The following is a 20,633-nucleotide window of genomic DNA, read 5'->3' as shown; positions in this document are numbered from 1 at the left end:
TCATTATAATCGAAAATTCAGGCTATTCTCATACGGTTATCACATATTTAGAATTTTAAATTACACGCATTTTTGTAGTCCAAATAATTATGACGTCCGAGACGGCTAAGGCGTCACAGAAAAGATATAAAATAGCCGTACCAGACTTGAGATTATAATCGGAAAAATTACACGTCTTTTCCGAGTAGAGTTTTCAATTAAAATCGCTGAATCATTTCCGTCGACCATTGTCGACCAAACGGTCGCTAAGAGAAATAATCTGACTAAGTTAAACTCACCAATGCAAGTACTTTATTTGCTAGATAAAATGATATGCATAAATTATGTATTTGGACTGGATATCAGAAATCTCATCAATATTCAAATAGTAAAAAAATATGCATCTGCAAGATGATCTTGCCTGTGCCCGCTGGGGTTGGGAATATGATTTCCTGTACCTGTTGCCATTGTTGGAACAGTTAAACTACCAATTTAGACTAATCACCAGGTTTGTACATGCATGGACAACACGGTGATAGGAGCAGGATCTGTTTAGTTACGCTTCTAGAGCACCTGAAATCATCCCTGGTTTTTGCCAAATTTTGGTGGGGTCCTTGTTGCTCAGTCTTTATATTTTAATGTTTTTGTATGCTGTCTTTTTTGTTTTTTTATGCAATGGCATTGTCAGTTTCAATGACAGTTTTTTATTGACTTTGAGTAAGAATGTTACTTGTGCATCTTTTGTCTCTCATATTTTGACACAAATCTTAAACTGTTAAACAGGTTGGGAACAAACCCTCTATATGGTGTTTATACCTGTATAGAGGGATTATCCTTCTATAGAGGGATAAAATTATTTCTCTATAGAGGGATATTTTTGTTTAGACTGGATTTAAAGCAGGAAAATTGCAAAATGGCAAGCCCCTCGCTCTAAATTTCATAGTATATACATGTACCTTTTCATAGACTAACCTAGACATAGAAATCTGTTCATTGAGGCATAACTGAGTGGAATTTACCTGAGCATCACAGCTTTCAATTATGATGAACAATAGATTGTATATTCAGTCAGTTTAGCAGTGAACTGGGCATGTGCATATTAAATTAAGTACATCAACTGTTATCAAATGATGCAAGTAGAAAATGTCATTTTGCCCTATTTTGCTTTAAATCCAGTCAAAAAAAAATATCCCTCTATAGAAGGATAACCCCTCTATACAGGTATAAACACCATAAAGAGGGTTTGTTCTCAACCTGTTAAATACAAGACAGAATTAGATAATGAAATATGGTCATCAATGCAATAAACATTCCCATGCAGTGTACTGTTCATTATCGAAAATGAATACTTTATATCATATGATATGAACATTATGTATGGCTTTGAATAATTAATATCAATAAACAATATTGTAAGATACTACTTGATGAGCTCCCTGATGTTATTGATGTAAGTTTATTTTACAATAAATTGTCATCCAAAGAAGTCATTTTAGTGTAAATCATGAAAATAATTAGTAAGTCTATTTTGATTTTTTGCTGTGACATCCCTATACATATTTCGAAGGAAGGGGTCTCAGCAAAAAATTGAAATAACCCTTCAAGACGCAATAATTATTTCATCTATATGTATACAACGGGCATGCACCTTTTTGTAATTGGATATTAATTTTATGCTGCTTTTGGTGTATTAAAATTTACTTTAGATTCAAATCATATGATTCTTCATTATCAGTCAGGGGTACTACTTAAACAAGTGATTTCAGAATCACTTCTTCAAGTGATTTTGGCTGTGAGATATTAAAAATTTTAACAAAAATAGACACTTTTAAAATCACTGAAACAAGTAATTTGAGAAGTTAAAATGTAATCACTTCAATAAGTGTTTATAACATTTTCTTGATATTTTTCCCACAAGGTTGATTTTTTTATTGGTAAAAAGACAAGAATTCCATTGAAAAAACAACTATGTACATGCAAAAATTGTCTTTTGCTTGATAAGCTTGTCAGTTTTTACAGTTTATTTAAAATATGCAAAAACTGGAATAATTTGTAGATCAGGACATAACCTTGAAGTAGATCATTCTACATTTTGTAACTCTAAAGAAAACCAATCAGGTTACCTAATATTGTTGACCTTTTCTGATAGCAAGAGCAGTTAATGAATATTTGATTATAGAAAAATTCCCAAGGGTACTTTTAAAAGCTTTAGCACACTTACTTACTGCCCAAGCACACTGGTGAAATTAATATACAAAGAGAAAGGGATAATTGATATATATGTAGGAAAATTATAGAGAAGTTTGTCAAAATATGGAAAATCAATGAAATTAGCATTTGAAGATCAAAGGAAACACCAAAATCACTTAAATAGGTGATTACTGAATTTATCAAATCACTGAAATAGGTGATAATGAAATCATTTGTTTAAGTAGTACCCCAGACTGATTATAATTAATGAAAAATCCTGTCAAAAATCAAAATGTGGAAAGGAGCTTCTCAGTTGTTATACAAGTTTTTTTATGATAGTGCTAACCAACTGTAGACCAAAATTTACCTTTCTAGCAATATAAATTTGGTTTAAATCTAAGATTACCATGTTTAATAGTAATCTGAGAATCTGCTTTTAAATCTTATTTTGCTTAAATTTTAAAACCACCTTCAATAGTTAATGTGATTCTATAGCTAGGTCTGAATAAAATTTTAAAAAAAATCACTGCCTTTTTCTCTGGAGTCCGTTTAAAAGCTGTTTATTAATATTAGAAAATGAATAATTTGTATTTAGTAAAAATCTTTGATAGCAGAAAATGTTGAATACATATAATTATATATCAAACATGTCAAAATGGCCATGATGGCATTGTATTTATGCAAGGTACAAATGTAAGGTCATGAAAAATAGATTGTGGCCAGTCCCCCCTTATACATGAAAACCCTGCCAGGTGGGGGTCAATTTAATTTATTCATAGATGAAAAAAGAGCAAGACTCTCTTCTTATCAATGTTGCTTTAATTTGATTGCCTGATGTCTTATTAAAAGTTTTATTTGTCATTTTTTAAAGACTAAAATATAGCTTATATCACAATATAGATCAAGATATAATGTCAAAACAAGTTTTTTTCCATGAACTTTCTGTCAGTGGTTAAGAAAAATCTATATAGAAATGCATACGCCTTGTTTGATTTAAAAAAAAATGAAAGTTTTTCCTGTCTGTCGTATCCTTTTATATTTTCTTGTGTTATAGAAAACCAACATCCAATTTTCAATGGCCTAACTGATTTTTATTTGAACAATAGAATATGTTTAAGCTATTTTTTTTTATATAATAAGAAATCATATTTAGAATTTGTTTATTTTGAGTTTTATGGTTGTAAATAAAATTAGGTTAAAGCAGTAACATGATAAGGTTTCTTTTAATTACAACAAAAGAAAAATTGTTGACTTTGTATTCATGTCCTGGTGAAGACTGGTTGTTTCAATAATGAATTTCAATATAAGCTTTTTTGTAGGAAAGATAAGAAAAGAGATAAATCCAGAACAGCACAGTGTCCTACCAACATCTTCATCAATAACGTCAATCTTACCTGTAAAAGAAGATGACTCTCGTATAATGGTAAAATTTTAGTACTTTGTGTATTACCAATAAAGAGACACCTTCAAAACCTCAGTCAGAGTTGTCCTGCAATTTTTCCAAGATAATTATTTGATAAATACTAGATTTTAAGCCTTATTTGTACAAGAGAGGCGGAAGAGACTATTTTGAAGGATAGTCAAACTCATAAGTTGAAAACAATCTGACAATGATATGGGAAAAAAGAAATCAACAAATGAACAAGAGTCTTCAAAATACAATATATAGTAAACTAAAATAACATATTAGTTATTTATTAGAAGATAAAGGTATATATGCAAATAAAACTGCAGTCTAAATCATAAATCTCAAAAGACATTCAAAGGTCAGCATATCATCATGTGATAATCTTCAATAATTGAAACTGTCTAATCATTATGCCTAGATCTTAATTGTTCAAGTAATTAAAAGTGAATACATTGAACAAAGGCAATATATATATCAAAAAAGATGTCATCATCATTCTTATAGAGGTTACAAAAATGGTTTTACAACAGAAGGATTCAGATCCTTTGAATATATGATACATGTATTAAAGGGGCACTAGCTATGAGATATATATAAAAAATCTAAAGTATGATTTTTTTGTTCAATCATTAGTGAAAGCGAAATAGTGAAATAATAATTCGCCTTTAGTAGACAGTTTGGTTCAATTTTGTCAAATTAAGCTAAGAAACATTGATGATGAATTATTCACTTGCAAGTGAATTGTGCGTGTTCGGTTATTTAAAGGAAAACAATGTTAACATTGAAAGTGAAACAAAGGTAAGTCATTTGACTGATTCGATCCACTAAAAATTATTTTTATACCGGTAAAAACGATGATTAACATATATTTTTAATCTATAATATGAAATTAAACAGACCTAGAAAAATCCAATTGCACGAGTTCCTTTTCTATTTATATCTATATTTATGTTTATATATCGCTTATATGACCATCGGAGGTCAACTCGATAGTTAATTAGATGGCGTCAAGACTAAAATACACACGAAACGAAGCTACATATAATCGAGCCCATGCCCTGTAAATTGTTTATTTTAGACTTTTTATAATTTGGATAAATGTTTTACATGGTTATAAATCAAATAAGAAAATTTCAGTCAAATCAGTGAACATGAATTTGACAGCTAGTGCCCCTTTAATTATGTTAACCACATATTAAGCAAAATTAAGTAAATCTGCAAAATTTACCTTGTAATTGTGAATTATTTTATTTGACATTGAATCTTTTATTGAATGATTTCCAGGTTTCATTAGGTCAAACTAGCATTAGGTTACTTGTGAACAGATTCAAGAAAACCTTCCTGTATAATAAAGCAATTGAAAATGTCATTCAGCTGTATGAATTTTGGGAGATAGTTGGCGGCTTCTTGGCCTGGTAAATTAATTTAAAGCTTACACACATGACTTCCCATTGCAAAGAAAATAGAGTCCTTAAGATATTTGAGATATTCAATATACTTATCTAATTATATGCAAATTATAACATTTAAAACACTTGAATACAGCTAAAGATTTCATTATTTTTGCAATGAAATTTGATAGCAGACTCAGTAGTCCGCAGAATTTTTCACACTTGAACATTTATTTAGATTTAAACCAGTTGGATTACAAATTTTGAAATTGGTACAATTAAAAAACCAGAAAAAATAGATATTTAGAAGTCAACATAACGGTATTCAACAATGAATAAGTTTCCAACATATATGCTGTAAAACATCCAAGCATAGAAAAGTGTAATGATGTCATTGTTCTCCCATGAATTTTCATATTACATAATTGTATATACATGTATATCTTTAAATTATGACACAACATTTATTATGTTTATATCAACATTCTATTAAAAACTTATTCAGATAGTACCTTGGTAAAAATCATAAGGTCCTACGGGTAGAGAGCACTAGTGTTATGTGTCTGATGATAAAATATTTTACAACATTGCACATAAGTTTAACAATGATTGTGTTGTGTCACATTCTAAAACCTCAAATACATTATAGACACATTGAACATACATGTATGTAAAAAGATAACACCATGTGTTGATTAACAATTAAAGCACAAAACAATTTAAACACTTCCATTTGGCTACCGTACTATAATTTCAGTATTTAGACAACAATCAGATGTTCAAGATATACCATGTTGTAGAAAAAAGTGGAAAGGAATCATGCAAGTTTAAGTCATCCTATCACAATTTTGTATTAACACATTTTAAAATGACATACTTTTTAGTGTTCACATGGTACAGTTAAATTATAAGGAATCAGCTGAAATAACTACATTTCGTTATTCACCATGTTTTTATAAACATGAAAATTACTATATATTATACTACTTATTGTAGGGTCGCACCTAAAAGTAGTTCTGATTCGGATGCTGAAGAGGAAGGTTGTTCTATTGAATTTTTTGAAAGTAGTTTAAATGAAGAAAATGGAATTACTGAAAATCAAAGAACTTCTATAGATCTTTTTGAAAGTGGTAGCCTTGATGCACTGGAAACGCCTGATACAAAAAGTGGAGATGACACCTTAGGAAACATAGCTGCAAGGGAAGAAGAAACTTCTGGAACCTCCTATAATTCTGATCAAAACCCTGATTATCCTGTTTCCAGTGATGGAGAGATGGGGGATAAGCAAGATACTGTCAGTAGGGATGAGTTAATTACCTCGCTCAGCAGCAAAATGGTAGCCTTCAAGGTTTTAGATGTATTCTCATTACATCCACCACCTCCTTCATACAGAGTAAGAGAAGTTGATCCAAATTTTGTTAAAGCTCTGATGGCAAAAATGATAGAAAAGAATTCTGTTGCCGTTGAAAACGCCCCTAATATTGTAGGCTTTGTAGATGTTGATTTACAAAATTTTAGAATTGAAAAACTATCAACATATAGAATCCATGTCATTGATGGCAACCATAGCTTAAAGGCTCAAAAGGCAGCTTATAGAAAGACAAAAGATCCAACATTTAGATTTAGAGGCGTAAATATATATTGTGACCTGAATGAAGATGAGGCATTGTTTCTTGGTGTAAGCCGAAATGAGGACACCAGCTCATTTGTAAAATTTAGTGATTATCAGAAGGTTGATCTGATCAGAAGAAAACTGTATTCCATGACAAGGACTAGTCAAAAAGAGGAGCCTCCTAAAACACCAAAAGGTTTTAAAAACATGTTTGCCTGTATGCTGAACTTGAAAGAGGTAAAATAACTAAAGATTGATATTAATCAAAGTTGTTTGTTTGTTAACATGAATAAATAATATATATGTGGGGTTTACATACATTTTAATGAAATTAATATGATAAAGCACACACACACACATACACACACAAAGCAAACAATTAAAGATGTCTGGAGAAGGACAATGTTATGCAACAGCTAAATCTACCATCTAAAAAGAAACTTTTAAGACAAATAAAAAGTGGCACACAAATTGATAAACATGTTTCAAGATATTTGCTGAAAAAATAGAGGTTGAACAATAGAAATGACACCATACTGCTCATCAAGTTAATTGTATTAATTACGACTGAGATATGTATTCAATGATTTATATATGTTTTGGTTTTTTTTTGTAGAAAAATGCAGTTGATGGAAAAAATATCATCAAGTTTCTTGCATGTCTTCCAAACAATTCCTATATCTTATATAAAGACATCTGTTCAAGAAAGCCAACGCTTCCAGCATCAAAATTTACATGTTTAAGAGGATTGACAGACAGTGATGCATATGTCTGTTTACATAATTTGTCATTAACAGAATTAGAGAAAAAAGACTGGCAATATTTTGCAAGTAGTTGTTTACAAAGACAGAAGAAAGTAAGAAAGGTATGTAGTTTTACATATTTTTAAAAGAATTTCTGAAACAAAACAAAAAAACAGCTTAAAGGGGCTGTTCAAAATATATACAATATTGACAGTAATACTAGAAAAAAAAGATGTATACTTACATTATAAAGATTCAACCTAAATTGTAATATCATGTTTCAATACTAGGAATATTCAGAAAATCAGTAGGACTGCATTTCAAATGAGAACAAAAGGTTGTGGTAGAATGTTTTACATCTCTTGAAAACAAATTGGTAAAAATGACAGACAATATAAACATCTATGCCCCAAATACTTTATTTTATACTTGACATTTTTTACATACAATTACTGACAAAATAACTGTTATCTGTGAATATTGTGTTTTTATTTCAGCATAGAAAAGACGTAACAGCCAGAATAGAATTTTCTGACACATCAACCAAAATTTATGTTAACCAGAAACCAATGCCAGGAAGCTGTCTTTGTTTTAAATTTACATGGGACCAAAAAGAAGTAACATTGACAAGTGAACAGTTACAAGATAAATTGTTTGGTATATATTTTTTAAATATTTATAATATAGTATTGTTAGAAAGAAAGACAATAATATTTGGTAAAAAAATAAATGGTTTATTTACTTCTAAGGATTTTATTTTGATTTCTATAATTTTTTAAATGTATAAGTGTAGGTCATTTATTATTTTAGTTTTATTGTTTTCATCTAGAAGAAAATTGTCATGTTTCAAATTTAATAAGGATTTGAAATATACATGTGTAAATTTCAATAATATTAATTAATACAGATTATTTTGTTTAATTTGAAGGTCTATCAAATAAAAAAAAAATAGAATCTGCAACATATGAGAGAATTCCAGTCAGATTTCAAACATGTAAGTCAACACTTACCTCTGAGTTGCAGTCTTAAGATTAATTTAATAGGAAAATAGCCCAAACTTTATATCTGTTATGTATTGTTTTTAAAACTGATCGCTTTGAATTGAGCCTAGTGCTGTTGAAAAATTTGTTTGTTAAAATCAACATTGCTCTTGTAAGACTATATGATTCCATGATTTTAAAGCCTTGCAATGTTTAGAAAAAGAAGTTCTAAAAATTATGCAGATCTGTTCAGATGTAAGAACATAAATTAACACTTCTTTAAGTTTTGTGTTAATAATACTATACATGTTTGTAATTGTTGGAAACTGTAGAAAACTCTGTTCGAAAAATTCTATACACATGCTTGCTGACATATTCTCTGAATAGCACAAGGAAACCAATTTTTTGGTCAGGAGGCGATTTTTTTGTCTTCTGTAAAACTAGTTGGAACATTGATAAGCTTTATGAATTATATTGTTACCAGGGAAACTTACAATACACAATTGTTTAAAGGTATGCTGAAGTATAATTACACCCATGCACATTCTTTTATGCTTTATTATCCATGTTTTTTCTTGTGTATATGTATTTCCTAATGTTTCATTTTTTTGAATGAATACTAATTAATCAGTTCTGCTCTGTTCAATTAAAGTCTAAAGTTAATTGAAAAAAATGTTTAAGTCTAAAGTTAATTGAAAAAAAAAAGTTTTAAGTCTAAAGTTAATCGAAAAAAATTAGTTTTTTGAATTAAGTTTGATTTGTAATTTTAGGTAGTCAAAAGAATATAGATTTCATTAAGAAGACTAATGAAATAGAAGAAAGACCACTCAAAGGTACGTGGTTTATATTGAACAGGTCTAAAACATCTTGTATGTGAAGTTATAATGAGCCAAATTAAAAGATTGATGTTTTGTGTGAATGAAAATTTCAAAATGCCATAAAATAAAAGTTAAGTTTGGTTATTTAAACAAACACATATAAACGAATCATTTTATTCTATTTTCTTTAAATTCTTTGGAAAAGTCTTTTGACTTCACCCATTTCCTGGTCATTGATCTGAGTATATACAATTTTTAGTATCAGAATGCTATCATGGTTTAAGTATGTAAAAGATATTATTAAGGATGCAAGATTTATGGCAGACATTGTGATATTTTGCATGTTTTATTTTACTTTTATTATTTTAGGTATATCAAATATATTTAGTCTTGATGATATTTACTCAAATAGTGAACAAGTGGAGCTTTCTGATGAAGATGAAGATGATGAAACTGGTATGCAAATAAACCACTAACACATTATGACATCTTACTCTTACAAAGACAATTGTAGATTAATAGACTATAGTCATATACATATTAATTTAATAGTTTTGTGCTGTTTAGAATGTACACTGCTGAAAAATAAAAATAAAAAAACTACATAGATGATGCCTTCTTTGGTTGGATAAAATGTCTCTTGATTATTCATATAACTTTTTATTTTAATTTTTCTAATACATAAAACTTAATGGCTGATTTCTTAATACAAAAGAAGAAATATTTTTGTTTGTTTGGGTCATATGGATTAGAGATAAGATTTTTACAGCAATACAAATAAACAGATTTTTAAAAAATTAGGTCATAAAAACATCTTTTGTGTTTTGTCAAATTTTCTATTTATAGCTAGACTGTCACTGTTAGAACCCCATTTTGGTGGGGTTCGTGTTGCTTAGTCTTTAGTTTTCTATGTTGTGTCTTGTGTACTATTATTTCTCTAATTCTTCGTCAATTTATCCCTTTCTGCACCCATTGTATAAAAAAAAAATTAATCAACGTGTGGTTCGTTTGATCTCAGTTCTTCATTGGTTAAAATCCGATTATGACGTCGAATTCTCTTGCTTTCCTCTGAATTTCCTATTGTGACGGCATGAAAAAAGGCGACCATGCCTGATGACGTCACATAGAAAGAACACATCTTTTTGCAGATCATTCGAAAAGAAGGAATAAATTTGCCTGCGTATTGTTTGAAAATCATTAGAGAAACAGATTCCACCACCAAATCTCGTGTAATACGATATTTATCCACTCTCGGCAGTTAAATTTTAAATATTTAAAACGCTCAGCGAGCCTCGCGTTTTAAATTTGAAAATTTAACTGTCTCGAGTGGATAAATATCGTATCACACTCGATGCAGTGGTAGAATCTATATTTGTCTGTTTGTCTTTTTATTTTTTAGCCATGGCGTTGTCAGTTTATTTTCAATGTATGAGTTTGACTGTCCCTCTGGTATTTTTCGCCCCTCTTTTAGACCTTTGTGACATCTTCAAATCTTTTGCTAGATGACAATTACTAAAATTAGGTAACTCAGTATCCTCTCCTCAGTAACTTAAACATATGTTATACAATCAAAATAATCTTATAGTATATCTAGACAATGTGTGATATAAGATTCACATGCTAATATTAACATTAAATTATGTATTACAATTTCTTTACCTCAAGAATATGAATGAACAGGAAACTTTTAATGCCTAAACACTTGGGTCATATTGTTACAGGTGTCTGTCAATTCCTAATTATAAATTCTCAACATTTGTCAAAATTTTTCCTTGTCTGTAGATATCCAGGTGATTTTTGATCAATTAGTAAACTGATGACTTTTAGATCAATTCTTTGCATTGCATAAAAGCTTTACTCATGTTTTTTTTATTTTGTTTATTTAGTGATACCAGATAGTCCAAATGAAACAGGAGCTTCCTCAAATGGATACTCAATAACAAGATTTACCTCAAGGTCTAGTCAGAAGAAGCAAGGTAATATACCATTTATAATCACCAAAAACTTTGCATGTGATGTTATGATATATCAAACAGGGCTGTTGTTTTTAATATATGAGAAAAAAATAATTGTAGTACAAAATCAAAATTATACTGTGTACACTGTCCAATGTTCATTTATACATCAAGAAATTAACACAACAGTACAAGAAAAAAACAGAAATTTTAAGGGTAAAAGGTAATACTATTTTATATTTTTGTCATAGATGAAAAGAACAATAATGTTTCAAATGACATAATAATAAAGAACAGGGAGGCCATACATGTGTATATGCTTGATATTTAATATTCAAATACTTCTTTCATTATGATAAAAGAATATACACAAATTTGATCATCTTATAAAAATGGGGAGATGTGGTATGATTGCCATTGAGACATCTATCCACCAAAGTTCAAATGAAGCCCATGTAAGCAATTATGGACAACCATGCCTTCAACAATGAGAAAAATCTTTTCCATAAAGCCGACTATAAAAGACCCCAGCATGAAAAATATGAAACAATTCAATTGAGAAAACTAATGCCCTTATTTATGACAAAATAATTTACAAAAAACAAATATGACAGACATGAACCAATGATAACCACTGAACTACAGGCTCCTGACTTGGGACATGCACATAAAGGATGGCACCAGTTTTTTACAGAATTGTGAATTTAGTTATATATATGAATATATGATTGCGTCGATCTGTACAAATTCAGTGTCTGAAGTTAGCTTTTTTTTGTGGTATAATCCTACTTTTTTTTTAAGTTATTGAAATTGTCAATCCTTATTTCAGTTAAAGCTAGTCCACTGATGAGTAGTACCCTGGTAGATACTTTAGCTAGTGATCAAGAATCAGGCAAGTAACAATTACATTTGTAGATGTCAGGAAAAGTCTATGATAGTTGGTACTAACTTTTGCAAGCAAAACTTACTATGTCAAATTATTGTTCTCAAGAATCCTCTTAGTTCAATAGGTCTACATTGAAAAATTATTTCATCAGATTTTGTCCTTGACTTATGGTGTCTTCCTCCATCTTGGATTTTGAAGTAGCAGATAACAGTTGGTCTTGATCTTTAATGAAATGTGCAAATTTTGAGAGTAGTATGTAATTCATGTGTAAGACTTTTGATGTAAATCATGTGTTATATCATATTTACGGCTGTAATTTCTAAACACCATATTTGTTTGATTATTTTTTTTTTCAATTTTGCCAAATAAGGGGAGATAACTCAGATAAAGTAATTTTATAATAGAAAGTGTTGTGAATTTACCTATTTTAACATGTAGCAAGAAAACAAGTTCGGTGACCCCATTTTTTTTTTCTTATCTGAAAGCATGTTATAAGAGCTATCTTCTCACATCTTATCCTAACATTCTATCATGTAGTTTTCTTTTCATCACACCAAATTGGATTTTCCATGCATAATCTATACAAAATCTGACAATTTTGCACAACCTGTAGCTTGAAAAAAAGTTGAACAAATTTTGATATTACAGTGGCTGGGGCGTCTTAATTAAAATCCATAAATTTTTTTAATAATTTGTCAAAATGGAGTTTTTATCATGTTTTTTTCAAAAATATAATAAAAAGTATGGGTCACCGGACTTGTCCCATACTTTTTATTATATTTTTGAAAAAAACATGATAAAAACTTCATTTTGACAAATTATTAAAAAAATTTATGGATTTCAATTAAAACTCCCCAGCCACTAATATTAAAATTTGTTCAATTTATAATTAATACAAACAAATTTTCAGAAAACCTAAATGAATACAATGATGGAGCATCATCTTCAAACATAGATATTTTAAACAAGGACTCAACAATTGATGGTTTGACAAGCTACACAGATTTAAACCTGGAAGAAAAGAGGACATCTAAAACTTCAGATGGTATAGTACTGTTTATAAGTTATTTAATGACTGACTACTTTTCTTTAGTTTTTGGTATTAAAGGTTAAACAACCACAATCATTACTATTGAACAAATAAGGTATTCCATAACAGAGTTAATTATTTGGACACTGAAAATGTTTCATTCTTGATAATTATTCAGAAAAGGATATACATATTTAACATTAACTTTTGAAATGTTATACATGGATATATGATAATTTTATTTATTGTCTTTCAGAGTTTATAAAAATTATAGTGGATGAAGCTGCTAACATGAAAGCTAAGTTATATGGGAAACAAATTGAAGAAGACGAAGTAGAGACACGTCCAGACATGTTGTATAATCATATGGAAGTACTTTTAGATCCTGTCATTCAGGAAATGTCCAAAAAGTACTTTACTGATGATGCATGGATGGTTGTCACAAATGTCCTTAATATTTTACAAGGTAAAAATAATTGTGTGATGCTGCATTCATTATTTTGTTGGCATGATTATAAATTGGATTTTTTATGCCCCACCTAGGGGCATTATGTTTTTCGGTCTGTGAGTCCGTTCGTCCATCTGTTAATCCATTCGTCCCTCTGTCCCGCTTCAGGTTAAAGGTTTTTGGTCCAGGAATTTTTTGATGAAGTTGAAGTCCAATCAACTTGAAACTTAGTACACATGTCTTCTATGATATGATCTTTCTAATTTTAATGCCAAATTAGTTTTGACCTCAATTTCAGGGTCTGCTGAACATAGAAAATGATAGTGCCTGCTTCAGGTTAAAGTTTTTGGTCAAGGAAGTTTTTGATGAAGTTGAAGTCCAATCAACTTGAAACTTAATACACATGTTCCCTATGATATGATCTTTCTAATATTAATGCCAAATTAGAGTTTTGACCCCCAATTTCATGGTCCACTGAACATAGAAAATGATAGTGCAAGTGGGGCATATGTGTACAATGGACACATTCTTGTTTTAATATGTATGAGTGTTTAAAGATATCTTATCCTGGGGTAATACAGTACAATCTAGATTAGAAATTTGTTTTAGTCTTTATGTCTCTCCTGTTACAGTCAGACAGGGATATATTTATATCACAGTTAACCTTTTTAAAGAAAATTGTAATTTGATGACTTATCAATGCAGTTATAGTCATGTAACATGTAATAACATAATGGGAGATGATACTAAGCGGGAATCAAAAACAATAATTTGGAAAAACACAGACAACACTATCAAGACTATGTATGGCCCCAAAAAATAAGATGTTAAATATTTATAAAAAAAACTTAAAGAACCTTTAGATATAGCAACAGGAACCACTAAAACAGGAAGACAAAATCAGGTGCTCTGGAAGTCACAGTAGTTAATTAAGTTGCATGCATGTCAATATTTTAGTTTACTAGGACACTTTTTGTCGAGCCTGCGACTTTTGTCGCAAAAGCGAGACATAGCGATCCTACATTCTGTCGGCGGTTAAAGTTTTTCAAATTTTAATAACTTTCTTAAACTATCCTAGATTTGTACCAAACTTGGACAGAAGCTTGTTTATAATCATAAGATAGTATCCAGAAGAAAATTTTGTTAAAAAAATAAATCCTGTTTTTCTGTATTTTACTCATATATGGACTTAGTTTTTCTGCCAGTTAACATAACATTCACTCTGTGGTAAAAGTTTTTCAAATTTTAATAACTTTCTTAAACTATCCTGGATTTGTACCACACTTGGACAGAAGCTTGTTTATGATCAAAAGCTAGTATCTAGAAGGAAATTTTGTAAAAATTTATTTCCTGTTTTTCCATATATTACTTATAAATGGACTTAGTTTTATTCCAGTTAACATTACATACAGTCTGCAGTTAAAGTTTTTAAAACATTTATTAGATTCATAAACCTTCTTGGATTTTTACCAAACTTGAACAGAACTTCTTACAATCAAAAGATAGTATCTAGAGGAAAATTTTTAATAATTTTTTCCCCATTTTTGTTGAGCCTGCGACTAACAGCAGCAAAAGTAGGCGAGACACTGGGTTCTGCGGAACCCTTACAAATTTTATAGTTTCAAAACAGTTTTCCCATTATGTAGGAAAAGTATTTGTTGTTGTTATTAGGCTTGTTCTTAAGATGCCATTGCTTTTAAAGACATATGTAGTAAATCAGTTGTCTACTTGCTTTAAGTAAATGCAAACAAATGAAACTTTCTTTTTGACCCCTTCAAAGTTGTATATGATAACAACAATAATTTGCGTTTACAAGATTGATATCTATATTACGTATAACTTTTTGACCAATTTTAATCTTTTCTTTCAGCATATAAATGCAAACAAATTGAGAGGAATAAGGAAATGGACAAAGTCTTAGGAAGCAATAAGGGGAAAGCTTTATGTGGAACAAAAGGTAAATAGAGATCAAATACAAAATGTCTTTCTAGCATTATGATAATAACAAGTGGTATGTCTGTTATAGTGACAATGACCAACAGAAGACCAAGTTTATAATAAATGATTTATGAATCTCAAGTTAATCATTCATTCATTTATATGTTAATAGACAAATTTTACCAATCCTTTCCCAAATGTTTGCAGAAATTCACCAAATGGATTTTATTTTTTATCTTTAAATCTGTTTAAATATGCCTGATTTTAGAGAAGTTAATTAATTGGAATATCTTTTATATTGAGACTATTTAACTATTATCTAACATTTAAAAAACAATCAAAAATGTAGCTGGTATGATTTGAAAATAAGGAAATATCCAAGTCAGTGAAACAGCAACCAAACAATGCAATAAACTTAAACAAAGACACATATAGAAGTCCATAAACAATCTTCAATTGAAAAATATCAACACTTAATGTCAATTGCTTCAAGTATAAAAGACAATTTGTGAATAATTTAACAGTAACAACAATTTAAGTAATCAAGGACAATTACAATGGAATGGGACTTGCACAAATGTACATTAAGACTGAAGAAATAACACAAGTTTAAGCAAAAAAAGATGCTAATAACATTTGGTATATAACTCTGACATGTCTATCTTAGTTGGATCCTTATAAATACAGATAATTTGGATTTAAATACATAAGGGGAAAATGTCATAAAAAGAAAACCTAAGAGATCACATGAAGCTATTTAAAGAATATATGGCTTTTTCAATATCACATCTGTATCAACCCAAGACACCAATATATAGAGCTCTTGGAATTATATTGGTGTCTCAAGTTGATATGGTGTGTGATATAGAAAAAAAACATATCATATACACTATTATATACACTTGAACCTCAAGTAGATGTTTTTTCCAGGTGACATGACATTATACAAATTAGGTGTTTGATTAAACAATGACTGATATTGATGATGCGATGTCATACAGATAAGGGGTTTGATAAATCCTTTGCAACTGTGACTGATATTTGTATCAAAATGGATGGTTTATGCAGCATAATTGCTATTGATCGATTGCTATTGATCGTATCACACATACAATTTATCTATATTTACTACTTAATATATAATAAATAACCTTTGTTTTATAGGAACAAACTGTTTTAAAAACAGAAAAGATGTGGGAAGAGATGCAAAATCATCAAGTATGTTTCCATTTTAATTATTCTACACTATTTCAGTTGAAGATATATTGCAGTCACTCTATAATCCCTGCTTTGTCACTAATTATTATGGGAAAAAGCACTAGTTTTAATGGAGTTAAAGATCAATCTATATCAAATATTTGGTAGGATATTTACATATCAAATATATAAAAATATTTCCTCTGAATAACAACAAGCAAGATATTGGTGTTGTGAACAAATATCATACTTTTGTAAATGTGGTGTCTCTATGCAACTAGGAACTTTGAAATGTATACTGGCACTACGATTACATTAATGCATCTTACTTGTTTTTCTATATTTCAGGTAAGTCAGAAGATATATCTAAGAAGAATGTTGAATTTACAAAGACTGGCAACACAAGTAAAAGGAAAAAATCCTTAAAAAGTAAGTTTCACAACTGATGAAGTATTCCTATCTCTGATAAAACAACATATTTCTGAAACAAAATTGAAATAAAGTTGACGTTGTTTGACCGTTTATAACATTATGGAGAAATGGTTATTGTAAGAAATCACATCAAATTTATTTTCAATTTCATTTTTATTTTTATTTATAGTTAACAAGCAAAAAATCATGAAAAACATTTTATGATGTCTGTTATGAATTTGTGATTTTAAAATGTATTATTTTGAATGAAAAAAGTAGTTTTTGTTATTATTTAATTAAAGGGGCATTGGCTGTCAAATTCATGTTCACCAATTTGACTCAAATTCTCATATTTGATTTATAACATACTGAAACGTATATCCAAATTATAAAAAGTCTTAAATAAACAATTTACAAATCATGGACTGGATAATATTTTGTGTGTATTTGACTAAATGCCATCTATTTAACTATCGAGGTTGACCTTCCAAGACTGCTGATGGTCATATAGCGATATAAACATAAATATAGATATAAATAGACAGCAAACTGTGCAATTGGATTTTTCTAGGTCTGTTTAATTTCATATTATATGTTAAAAATATATGTTAATCATCATTTTTACCTGTATTAGAATAGGTTTTTGTGGAATCAGTCAATCAAATGATTTACCTTTGTTTCACTTTCAATTTTGATAACTGGACACGCATAATTCATGCGTAATCCATCTCTAGCTAAGGGGTTAAATTGAAGGTTACATGAATACGTATTCAATGAGCAAGTGAATAATTCATCATCGATGTTTCTTAGCTTATTTTGACAATTGAACATCCTGGCAGCTAAAAGCGAATCATAATTTCACTATTTCACTTTCACTAATGATTGAACAAAAAAAATCTTGTTTTATATTTTTTATACATCTCATAGCTAGTGCCCCTTTAAGGTATTATTAATTTATGGAGAATATTTAATACATATATCTAACATATAAATACATTTCAACTAAAAAAATACTTTACTAAGTAGATTGTAGATTTAAATAATTTTTCCTTTATACTTGTAGGAAAGCGTGATGTATATTCATTTTCAAGTAATGATTCACCTGTAAAAGCCTTTGGTATGTATTATTAGGAATTGAATGCAACAAGAAAAAATCTAAAAACAGGTTAATGGTGTAACTAAATGATTCTGACCTGAAATAATGTTTAGCAGTCAGAGCTCTGACATAAACAAGTCAGAATAAAATGACTTCTTAAAGTCAGAAAGTGTTTTGAAATTCTGACCTGTACGCGTCAATTTTTGTTTTGCGTAGTTTTCACTCGAGTCCGTCAAACCAGAAGTTATTTTGAATTTGCCGCCGATCTACGACACATACGATCACGTGGTTTTTTGCAAGAGATCACGTGTTTGAGAGTCGTTGTTTTGGAAGTGTCTCGAACGAGAAGTCATTGAATATTATATTGATTATTTACGATTTTTAGTGAAAATCTAGGTCATTGTGGGCATTTTTAGAAAGGTAATTCATATTACCTCCGTATTTTCATGGGCATTTTTATATTTTTTGCCTATAAAGAAGTTCCTTGCAAGTGATTTTTTTGCTGTTTCATGAAGGCGCGCGACCTGTAAATACGGACGCGTGGTCTTTGAGATGACCTGGTGTTTGACAATTCTGACTTGTTCAAGTCAGAAAATGTTGTTATGATAATGAATTGTTATTTTCGGGAGATAACTCGTGTTGTCTTAAACAATATTAACATTATTAACCAGTCAGTGCAATTTAAAAAGTAAAATTATTGCTTCGAGCTGAACATCGTCACGTGATTTTTCTATTTTTAAACTCAATCACGAATTGATTTTAACCTTTCCGATTCGTTTCTCCCTATGAGAAAAACGATCATTGTGAATATTGATATGATGATAATGAAACGAAAATGGAAAAAAATTTAATAAAAGAAAAAGGAAGGGAGGGGTTTAACTAAAGAATTTTTTTTTTATTTTTAAAGTTATAACTTAAAAACAATAAGTGATGCACACACCTGGTCTTCATTTATGATCATGGGACATGATAAAACAAATCAAATGAAATGTAGGGCAAGTCTCCAGGGATCACCCCTATCCCTGTCATTTCTCTATTCCTCTTTATAATGTCAAATTGATTTGAATGAAATATACCTTGCTAGTCTCCAGGTTTACCCCCACCCCCTGCCATTTGTAAACGGTAGAGATCCCCACACCTAAACCATATATATTCTTGTATGGGACAATTTAACAAATCAAATGATATGTTGGGGAGGTCCCTGGGGGTCACCCCTACCCCTCCTGTTTGAAAACTTGTAAACGGTCGAGATCCCCACCCCTAAACCATATATTTTCTTGAATAGGACAATAAAACAAATCAAATGAAATATATGGGAAGTCCCTTGGGGTCACCCCCACCCCCTCCTGTGTTAAAACTTTTTAACGGTCGGGATCCCCACCCCTTAACCATATATATTCTTGTAAGGGTCAATAAGACAAATCAAATGAAATAAAGGTGAAGTCCCTGAGGGTCACCCCACCCCCTCATGTTTGAAAACTTGTAAACGGTCGAGATCCCCACCCCTAAACCATATACATTCTTGCACTGGACAATAAAAAAAATCAAATGAAATATAGGGGAAGTCCATTGGGGTCATCCCCATCCCCCTTTTTGAAATGTTCTGGATCACCACCCCTAAAGGTAAACCATATGATATTCCTGTTCGTCATTTCAAGAAGATTTGAATGACATGCAGGGTCAAACCCTAGGCGTCACTTATGCATATCACTTTACTAGACAAAACCAATTTGTACTGGAACTTGCCCAATGTCAGGCAACCATGGGAATGACGAATTACGGGAGCTTTGTTTGGGAGACTTCGTAACAGCATCCTGTTACAATTATTTCTTGTTTATTTTAATCTGCTGAGAGACCACCTTTACATATTATATTTATCAGTATTTGTGCAAACAGAATTGTCTATTCAGTATTATTTTCCTCTCACATGCATCACATCTTATTAATTACATGGATATAGGAAGATGTGATATGAGTGCCAATGAGACAACTCTCCATCCAAGTTACAATTTATAAAAGTAAACCATTATAGGTCAAGGTACGGCCTTCAACACGGAGCATTGGCTCACACCGAACAGCAAGCTATAAAGGGCCTAAAAAAATTACAAGTGTAACACCATTCAAACGGAAAAACCAACGGTCTTATCTATATAAAAAAAAAATTTTTGGCATATTTGTTTTCCCCTGAAATTACACATCTATAATTCTTACCCCAGATGCTTAGCCACATGAAGCATTTACCTCTTATTTAAGACATAGATAGTCTTTGTTTCTACAGAAGTGAGAAGAACATTGGAAGTCAGAATGTTCTGACTTATAAAAGTCTGAATGTTCTGACTTAATAAGGTCAGAAAGACTCAGAATGATCTGAAAATACTGACTTTTTTTAATGTTTAGAGTATTTTAGACTATGAATGCACTTGTCATGCTAGTACCATAAGAAACCCTGACAAGATTTTGTTCCCAAACAACAATTTTTAAAGATATTAAGAATAACAAGTGTACAATGGAACATAAATTACAAAGTTATAAGTGTTGTGAAAAAAGCTAT

General features: G+C 30.1%; 1 protein-coding gene and 1 long non-coding RNA gene across 2 annotated transcripts in view; one reads left to right on the top strand and one right to left on the bottom strand.

The window, feature by feature from the left end:
- The window catches only part of LOC127730163 (uncharacterized), a 171,790-nt gene that overhangs the window by 77,891 nt on the left and 73,266 nt on the right, over nt 1-20,633 (bottom strand). The gene's annotated exons all lie outside the window — the stretch shown is intronic.
- LOC127730156 (uncharacterized) overlaps nt 232-20,633 on the top strand; it is a 31,733-nt gene continuing 11,331 nt past the window's right edge. Inside the window, exons 1-17 of the mRNA XM_052238408.1 lie at nt 232-487; nt 3,489-3,592; nt 4,862-4,992; nt 5,965-6,817; nt 7,197-7,445; nt 7,821-7,980; nt 8,252-8,317; nt 9,074-9,136; nt 9,491-9,577; nt 11,008-11,097; nt 11,906-11,968; nt 12,873-13,007; nt 13,249-13,458; nt 15,311-15,397; nt 16,543-16,596; nt 16,924-17,004; nt 18,050-18,103. Coding sequence (XP_052094368.1) covers nt 3,590-3,592; nt 4,862-4,992; nt 5,965-6,817; nt 7,197-7,445; nt 7,821-7,980; nt 8,252-8,317; nt 9,074-9,136; nt 9,491-9,577; nt 11,008-11,097; nt 11,906-11,968; nt 12,873-13,007; nt 13,249-13,458; nt 15,311-15,397; nt 16,543-16,596; nt 16,924-17,004; nt 18,050-18,103 — 2,386 coding nt within the window. The 5' untranslated portion in view covers nt 232-487; nt 3,489-3,589. The remainder of the gene's footprint in view (nt 488-3,488; nt 3,593-4,861; nt 4,993-5,964; nt 6,818-7,196; nt 7,446-7,820; nt 7,981-8,251; nt 8,318-9,073; nt 9,137-9,490; nt 9,578-11,007; nt 11,098-11,905; nt 11,969-12,872; nt 13,008-13,248; nt 13,459-15,310; nt 15,398-16,542; nt 16,597-16,923; nt 17,005-18,049; nt 18,104-20,633) is intronic.

The sequence above is a fragment of the Mytilus californianus genome, unplaced genomic scaffold (assembly GCF_021869535.1).
Source record: "Mytilus californianus isolate M0D057914Y unplaced genomic scaffold, xbMytCali1.0.p SCAF_2, whole genome shotgun sequence".
NCBI classification, from domain to species: domain Eukaryota; kingdom Metazoa; phylum Mollusca; class Bivalvia; order Mytilida; family Mytilidae; genus Mytilus; species Mytilus californianus.
This window is presented reverse-complemented; position numbering and strand designations above follow the sequence as displayed.